Below are 9,459 nucleotides of genomic sequence, written 5' to 3'. Positions count from 1 at the left end.
ACTTCCTTTGCAGGATGAAGCCCAGACTTGAGCCAGAGTTCAGCAACTCTTTAAAAGTAATTACTTGACCAGGAAGACAGCTCTGGAAACTGAACTTCAGGAGTCATTTCATCCTTACCCCAGAGAATTGTTTCTTTTGGTGAAATCTAAAAACTCTGTAAAGTTAGAAGACCTGCTCAGAAGCGGAGAAGTAAAGGATGTAAAGAGAGATGAGATTTATTTGCAGCATGCAAGAGAACAAAAGTAAACAGTTTGTTAAATTTAAAAAAGAAAATATAAGAAATTGAATATTTAATCTCACAGGGAGCTGGTATTAGGGCATTGCACCAGAAAACTTGTGATTCTTGTTGCAAAACCTTTTTTATAGATTTTGTGCTGCTCTGAATTGATCTCAAGGCTTAGTCACTTTTAAGTAAACATAGTAATACATGTCTGATTTGAATTTATATTAAGATATCCAGATACCACGGGGTAGAATTAAATAAAGGAGCTTTTTTCACCAGATTATTGAGCTCAGTGACTGTTAGTTTTCTCAAACGAACCCAAAGGAATTTAGCTTATTGTTAGAGAAGGAATTATCTACAATTTCTTTAGAAGACTCACTCCAATGGCAATTGTGTTCTTGTAGCAGTTTTCTCATGATGGAGGACATATATGAAGAAAATAAGTTAGTGGGAGAGAGTTAAAACAATGGGATGATGGGAAAAGAGGGCAGGCTTACTCTGAACCAGTAGTCCTGTCCACAGAGGCAAATTGCCAATGAACTATTGCTATTCTGCAGGAACTATGTTCTTGAAAACAACACTTTTTAAAAGAATTTAGCATAAAAATAGCATAAAAATGGACCCCTCATCACCTCTTTTCCTCATCAACAGGGAGTGCTGTAGGTTTTTCGGGGACGACGGGCTGACACCCAAGGTGTTTTTCACCAAGGTTGCTCCTTTCGGCCTGCTGTGGATCCTCACCAACTACCTGTATCTGCAGGCGCTCAGGAAGATCAACACAACAGACGTGTCGGCGCTGTTCTGTTGTAACAAGGCCTTCGTCTTCCTGCTGTCTTGGATTGTACTCAGAGATCGCTTTATGGGGGTCAGGGTGAGTCTGTGTACAGCTTGTGCTTTGGATGGATGTTGGACTTGAGCCACATATGTCACAACTGTTTATTATCAGTTTGCAAACTGAACTCTGGATGCAGGACTTTATTTTTTATGAAGCTTTTTGCCAGAAAGCTGTATTTTCAAATTGGTTTTAGCACAAATTTAATTAAAAATTGTTTGCACAATTGTTTTTTTTTTTTTAAATATAGGAGTAAGTTCATCACATTGTGCTGAGAGAATTCCTTACTTTCTTCTTACATTTTGCCACTATTATACTTTGCCATAACCGTCCAGTGGATCCCTCCATCATTTTTAGGATAAACAAAGAGTTACAAGTGATGCACAAGTGCACTAAAAGTTCAACACCTCCTTCATGATGTCACATTTCCTCTGCATCCATAAAACCTCCAGAAAAACAAATGATTTGTGATGCTCCGATTGAATTTATGTTTGCATGCATGCGTTAAATGCTCAGCAGTAGGGGGTGAGTTATCTGCTTGACAGCACAATCACTAATGGTTGATTGATTCATGCGTGGCGTGTAGTGTGTCTTGTAGTGCGCTTGATAAACAAGGAGAAAAGGAGATGAGGAGCCGGAGTGGTGGTGGGACACTGAACCTCAGGGATCAGTTGCTGCAGCGTTTAGCGAGAAGGACCCCGTATCTCCCTTAAGCCAACCTTACCTTCCCACCCGCCCCCCAGTATTTGTGATGAAAAGCCTCAGTAAGCGACAGCCCTGTACTCTCTCTCCCTCTCTGTGTTGCTTGGTGGAGGGATTGCAGTGTTTGAAAGTCTGCAGCAATGCAGGGGATCCTGGATGTGAGGGTCATGAAGGAGAAGTGGGTGTGAAACAAGCATTACTGCCTTTAAGGGGAGGTTTTTACTATCCATCGATTCAGTCTGTTGAAGAAAAAATACCATAAAAATCTATTTTTTTGTTGAATTGTTTAAATATTTATTCGACTGAACTCTAGGTTCATTTCAAAAGCAATTCGATTCATAAATATATTGTGGTTGCCAATACGATTCATAGTTGATATAGGTTCATTTTAAATGATTTGATTCACTGACATAAATTGATCCAGGATATATTTAGCCAAAACTTCCACCAGTGCAGGTGAAGTATTCTAGATTTCTTGGATTTCTTGCAAGATAATCAAGTGTAAGTTAAATATATGTACAAACAAATAAGTAAAATCCATCTACATATTAGTATCATGAAGTTGAGCTCTCTGTTCTTTTTCCTAATAAACATGCTACAAATGGAACATTATTAGAACATTCTACCACACTGTTTGGTCACGTGTCTTTGCAAAATTCAAAGTGTTTCCACACATTGGACAGTAATGATGGATTGATCATTTTTTGATGCCATCACATGTGTGTTTTCCACTCTGATGGTCATTTTTATTAGTATCTCAGTCCAAGAGTTCACCTCTCAACACATCCCGTCAGGGGTCGCCACAGTGAAGCAGCCTTCACTGATTCACACAGGTGGCTTTTCAGAGAGTTTTAAGCCAGGCACCTTTACAATCCTGACAGTTATAACTACTATTATATCTGTATAGGTCGATTTGATTAACAATTTGCCTTTGACGGATCAATCTGGTTGGATTGTAGGACTTTAAATCGATTCATTCATTAAGTCGATTAATCGTCACACCCCTAGGAACTCCTGCTGAGATCTCATTAGACAAAGTCATGACTCTTTTAACACCTGACTCTAAACTGAGCAGACCCACAACCGATAATGCTGCAAGCAGAATGAAAGGTGCTGCAATGATTGACAGATCGCCTGCAGTGCAGAAAAAAAATAATGAAAATTGCGTTGTGCCTTTGGTCAAGCAAAAAAAAAAAAACCAAAAAAAAAAACACACAGCTCGTTTATCGTCGACTCCCCTCTTTGATGCAGAGCTGATCCACTCAGCCGGCCTGGAGCGTGCGCCCGTTAAACGCCCGTGCGTGTTACGATCACAAAGAGAGACGCACATGAAAGCTCTGCTTTCCTGCAGGCTGGCTGTGAGCCGGATGAAACAGATGATCTTGTGTCGTCTTGAAACTGTGATAATCACAGAGGCAGGGAGTGGGAGGGATGAGTGGACGGAGGAGCAGGAAACCAACAAAGCATTTGGAACTGGGAACCCCCGAGCAGATTCCTGTGAAGCGTGTGTGTTTGCACGGGAGAATAACATAAAAACGCCACAGCGTGCAGTTGCTAACACCCCTGGGAGGTTTGGGACGCCTGCAGAGGACGCCGCATGTGCCTGCTGTGTCAGTAAAGGCTCCTAATCAGGAGAGTGGGAGCAGAGTGCCGCCCATCCATCATTCATGGGTGTTGTGTCTCCGCAGATAGTGGCTGCGATCTTGGCCATCGCCGGCATTGTCATGATGACCTACGCTGATGGATTCCACAGCCACTCCGTCATCGGCATCACTCTGGTCGTGGCCTCTGCCTCAATGTCTGCACTCTACAAGGTGTTTGTTTACTTCTATAAGAGAAGCAATAATCTCTTCATCTGCATAGAATAAATAAAAATAGCTTCACATCCATGTATGTATTAATAGGATGTTATTATGTAAGAAATCTTCCCTTCTTGTTACATAATAGAAGACAGGAGGGGATCATGAGTCGACAGAGGTGTAAGATGTGTGTGGATTTATTTACAGGCCTCAGGCGCTAATCTCTTGTACAAATGGGAAATAAAGCCAAATTTGACGAGAGCCTTGCTGCCTAATGTGATAACAAAGATGGCTTCTACCCCACATGGGGGAGACAAAAAGTGCACTCCTATTAGCACCCTATCAAGGAACATTTCACACATAATCCCCCTGTGTCTGTTTTCATCCCAGGTGCTCTTCAAGATGGTCCTGGGCAGTGCCAAATTTGGAGAAGCGGCGCTCTTTCTGAGCATCGTCGGAAGCGCCAACTTTGTTTTCCTCAGCTTTGTGCCGGTCATCCTGTATTTTACACACGTGGAGTACATTAGCTCGCCTGCAGACATCCCCTGGGCCTACCTGTGTGGCGTTGCTGGCCTTCTTTTTGGTACACGATAGTAGCTTTGTTTGAGAGGCACTTATATTACTCGATTAATGCCTATTGCTGCTCTAACTTTTTTTTTTTTTTTTGAACAGCTTTCAATATCCTTCTGAACTTTGGGATTGCCATAACCTATCCAACATTAATTTCCCTTGGTATCGTCCTGAGCGTCCCTGTAAATGCCAGTAAGTCTATGGACATCCATTGTATTACATTAGATCCATTTTTGAAACAGCTGCCTCTCTGGGCTTTTTAGGAAATATTATTTTGAAATATTGTTTTCAACAGCCATCAATAAAACACTTCAAAAGAATGATTTATGAAAAGTATAAGGGAGCTAAAAATACAAATTTCAAGATTTCTACAACTACAAGTTTTCTAAATTGTAAACACATAGGCTCCCCCTGGTGGTGGAATTAGGAACTTAAATCAAATCAAAAATAGTTTGTCAATAAATGTCACTTACAACAATCAAAATACATAATTGGTCAGATATATATTCATAAAGTTTAGGTCTCACCTTAACGTATTCTTTGCTTTTACAGTGGTGGACTTCTACACATGTGAGATCAATTTTAACACGGTGCGCCTCATCGCCGTGTGCATAATCTGCCTGGGTTTCCTCATGCTGCTGTTACCCGAGGACTGGGATCAGTGCATCATCCAACTCATCACCAAGCTGCGCAAACGCGAAGAGCCAGTAGAGAGCAACGGCGAGGCATGCGCCGCCACTGGCCTCAACTGGAGAAGCAGAGGCAGGACGTCCATGACCACATTTGCACATTGACTCTATGACATGTAACCATACCAACACAGACATTAGGAGGCTTCTGGTTCTGTTCGGGTCTCTGGGAGAAGAAAGATTTGTAACAAGTATTGATGATAATACAGCAAAGATGTGGAAGGTTCAGGATGTGTCCTTTTCTGCGTGTCCGTTATACTTAAAACTTGAATTTATCGGTGCACTGACATATATCAACGGTGATCATTCTTCCCCTCAAAGCAATCAGGTATATTGATTAAGTATTGTATTCACTTTTTAGTTTTTCCATCACATGTTTGAAAAATGGAGAGAAACAGGCTGCTTTAACAAACACATTTACAAACTGATCAGATCCAAAGATAATGACCCACAGAGGCACATTTTAAAGGAACAAAGAAAATCTGCCTTTTGTGTGTTGTGCATAGCTATAGTTTACACTCTGGATGTCCTTGAGCGGTAAACTTTATGGGCTGTTTAATGCGATACTCTGAGGATCAATTTAAAGACCCACTCCGATCATCTTTTGAGCTATATTAAAAAACGTTCCCTTTTTTAGTTAAGGTTATGCTGTTTTGTATTGTTTTCCAGGACAAAGTTTCTGCAGACCGGCAGTAGTTTATTTAAAATCGTCTCTGTGGTGTGGACTGTTAGGTCCGCCCCTTTCCCCTCCCATTTGCTGAGAGCTCTCCGTTTACACAACCTCTTGCTAGCCTTCAGCCCCTCACACACCAAACTGTTATAGATGCAACAAAAATGGCGAGTAATATTGGAATTATTCAGTCGGGCAGTTTCGATCCAGATTCCAGCTCAGATGAGGAGATCCTGCCTGATCTATTTGATCTAAGTGGATGTATCAGAATGGAGCAGAACAGGGAGCTTGCGGTTTTCCTACAAATACGATCTTTTTCGTCTGCTCCAGATTCCTAATAATCTGAATTTAAAAAACTGTTTCATTTTGAAACAGTTTTCATCGGAATGGGTCTTTAAGTCTTAGAGAAGTTGATTTTTACTCTGACCTCTTGTGCTTTAATTTTGCTAATATTCTGCTTTGAAAGACACACATTCAATCTCAATGCATGAGATGACAAAAATTGGTCAATTTTAGACATATTTATGTGTTGAGTATCAGGATCAGTGATCTGTCCATGGAGACTGACAGGCTAAATGAAAACTTGAAAATACCCCTTTAAGGATCTTGAGCGTCCCCGATGGCTTTCACATAGCCTTGCTTTGGATTCTGACAGACTTTCTGCTTTTGCATTCAAAAACACACATCTGTTGCGCTTCTTTTTAAAATGTGTCTCACTGTGGTCCAAGCAGAGGCGTCGTATCAGACTCACTGTGTTTGCTTTTCATCGATCATATTTCTGAGGCAGGCTCACGACCATGAAAAGCAGAGGGTGACTGAAGAAGCCTTGGAAAGCGACCGGCATAAACTCTGCCTTTCTGTGAATGTATGAACATCACTCAACCACACTTGCTTGCTAAGAGCTGTGCGTTTTCAACAGTGCCACCACAGACTTCTGCAGAGAGACTCCTTAAAACTATCCTCTTTTGTTTCTTTTCTGAGGAGGAGGCATCATTGCATTGCTGAGGAGGTTTTTATATATTTTTTTAATGCATTCAATCGCTGACTAACCTCAAGAGGAGTGACATCAGTCGAAGGAGCATGCACATACTGTACGAGCAGATACAGCCGGTCAGTCCACGTCACTGCCTTTTTTTCTTTGTTTTGCAGTAGAGTACATAAGCACTGTTTTTCATTGTCATTCTTGATGACAATAAATATTAATAATGTATTCCTCTGGAATTATTGCAAGACATAAATGTAAACCTTTGTAAGGAATGATTTTTACACTAAAATGCAGCATATATGATGATCATATTTGAGGAGATGTGAATAAATGATGGGTATTAAACGCTGGGCATTTTCAAGTGTAATCACATGTAATATATATAAAAAGATCTTTGGAATATGTTTTCTTGTCAATCTCTTCATTCAATCCTCAGTCTCTTAGTTTATAAAGATTCATTATCGATTTATATGAATTTGAAAAATGTATATTACAAGTCTGTTTTTTATGCATAAACATTTTAACTCAAATTTTTGGATTTTTTTTTAAGAAATGATTATTTAAATTATAATTTTATCTTGCATGGGGGTCACCAATAGATCTATGTAGTTTTTTGAAGAATCATCAAAATAATTTTGGGGGATTTTCTTGGCAACTTAAGTGTTTTTTTCTGTGTCAATATTCTTAATGTGTTCATATCATTTTGTTGAGCTTGAGAAAATGTTTCATGTATGAACTTTTTTCATATAATTCAAATAACCATTATTTTTTTCAGTTTTTGGTAAACAAATATCCGAGCAACAAGAAAACGCCATTTTAGCGAACTTTCTACATTTATGCTGTTTAAACTACAAATTTTAAAACTGGCATTTTTATTTTCCCAATGATATTTGAGGAGTTGGGAAACGATACATCGAAATCCTTAGGAAGAGTTTTAGTTTTTAGAAAGTACTTAAGGGGACTTCTTATTTTATTTTTTTGAAAAAAAAATTCCTGAGGTCAAAGGTCAATGAAACTTTTGGTTGTAGGTATAATCTAAGGATATGTGGGCAAGATTTTTTGAAGATCACTAGAAGAAAAGTTTCCTTTTCAAATATTTCCCAAGTCGTTAGTCATGTGGCCATCCCATTAAATGTCAAAGCTTCGTTTGGATTTCACCGACATGTGTGTTTTGGTTTTCTTAGTGAGTTTTGAAATATTTTTTAAACCCCTATAAAAAATTTTGGCCTCATTCTTTTTTTTTTTTTGATGGCTTCACTCACTGTAATGTCATCATTAACAATGTTAAAAATCAATTTTTATGGAGTACAAAATGAGAAGTAAAATTTTCTCTCAAACTTGCAGTAAAAAGGAAGAATTGTGAAAACAATCTTGCAGTCCAGAATTGCTGCAAGATATTCAAATAATAATAATAATAATTCATGGTGATTACGAGACCACAGAGGTAATTTCTTCAACCAATCTGGAAAAAAGTGACATTGCTGATGTTTTACAAATAAACAAATATGGACATTTATTGGAGCGTTTTGATCAAATATCTGATCAAATGTGAAATTACTACCATTTTCAGTCAAAATATCCTTTAACAAACATCATGTTCTACTTTCACTGTAATCTGGCCAAAGACAAAAGTGGCGTGACGCTCCTCAGTCAAAGCGGACGAGGGTAACCTGCTGCCATCTCGTGGCTGAATCAGGACTTGCAGATTGTCTCTCCTGGCCCCTCCAGCATGTTGAACCACTGAGGTGTTTTCACATCGACTCACTTGACAAAGATGTGTTTCAGACAGACTTCTGAAGCTGGTGCTAACCGTGAAAACTGAAGAATATCTGTAGTGGTCACAGGTCAAACTCCGTGCGCATGAGTGTGGGCTGAGATGGGTCTGAGTGTAGGAGTCACTACCTCTGACATCCTCTGCTCTCACTGCCTCCTCACGACCTAACACTCTCACTAGCTGTGCTCTCAGCTTCAGGCAGAGTCCTCGAAGGCCGCTCTGGAAGCGCTTGCTGAGCAGAGCGTAGAGGAGAGGATTGATGTCAGAGTTCAGCAACACCAGCCAATAGGAGAAGGTGATGGCAGAGTGTGGGACGAGGGTCGATTGACCTGCAGCTTGGACCAGGGCCACACTTATATACGGGGTCCAGCAAAGAAGAAAAGCTGAGATAACCAGGAGGAGGTGCGTTACTCCGTGGTGGTGGGAGGATTTCTGTGAAGATGGATGCAGGAGAAAGGAGAGCAAACGTCTGGGTGGAGAGCTGATCTGTTCTGTGGTCACCTTAGGACTAGTAATCCTCTGCTCTACTCTTCCATGAGATGTGAGCTCTCCATCGACGTGACAGAAAACTCTCCAGGGGGCGTGAAGACTCGTGAGATAAGGAGAGGAATCAGAGGAGGGGTCCTGCCTACGCTGGACGGAGTCCTCCAGTATGTGAATTTTCCTAGTATGGTATCTGGTCACCTTTACAATGTTGGCATAGCAGAAAATGATCACCGATGCAGGGATGAGGTATGAAAAAGCAGCGATGAAGGCAGTGTAGCTTGGACTTTTTGACCAGTCGACTGCACAGATATACATGGGAAGAACAAAGCTGACGGAGCTCCAGCCCAGCAGCGGGGGGCTGCAGGTGGCCAGGGCCTGCAGCCAGATCCACGTCACTACAGCGCAGGTCCTCCAAGGGGTGCAGCGGGAGCTGTAGCGCAGGCAGTCCATGATGGAGTAATACCGGTCCAGAGCGATGGCGGCGAGCGTCAGAGCAGAAGCCGTGCAGAACACAGAAGAGGTGTAGCCGACATACACACACAGAGCCTAGCAGACAGGAGAGACGCACTTAGAACAAACAGATGGAGGGTCAAATATACGAGACAATCAGGACACAGGTGACTAACAGCACAATGAACCCATCCAGGGTTCACGACGGACAGGGCAACAAAAGGCATGACCCCGATTCCCACCAAGAGGTCACTGATGGCAAGGTTTGTGATCAGCAC

General features: G+C 41.1%; 1 protein-coding gene across 2 annotated transcripts in view; it reads left to right on the top strand.

The window, feature by feature from the left end:
* Nucleotides 1–6,876, top strand: part of slc35f3b (solute carrier family 35 member F3b) — a 52,080-nt gene extending 45,204 nt beyond the window's left edge. For both annotated transcript variants that reach the window (XM_024298073.2, XM_024298074.2), the window contains 5 exons: nt 876–1,095; nt 3,447–3,572; nt 3,948–4,140; nt 4,230–4,319; nt 4,680–6,876. In XM_024298073.2, coding sequence (XP_024153841.1) covers nt 876–1,095; nt 3,447–3,572; nt 3,948–4,140; nt 4,230–4,319; nt 4,680–4,921 — 871 coding nt within the window. In that variant the 3' untranslated portion in view covers nt 4,922–6,876. The remainder of the gene's footprint in view (nt 1–875; nt 1,096–3,446; nt 3,573–3,947; nt 4,141–4,229; nt 4,320–4,679) is intronic.
* The last annotated feature ends 2,583 nt before the right edge of the window (nt 6,877–9,459 follow it).

The sequence above is a fragment of the Oryzias melastigma genome, linkage group LG15 (genome assembly GCF_002922805.2).
Source record: "Oryzias melastigma strain HK-1 linkage group LG15, ASM292280v2, whole genome shotgun sequence".
NCBI lineage: Eukaryota > Metazoa > Chordata > Actinopteri > Beloniformes > Adrianichthyidae > Oryzias > Oryzias melastigma.
Note: the sequence above shows the minus strand (reverse complement) of the source record. Positions and strands in the feature narration are given on the sequence as shown.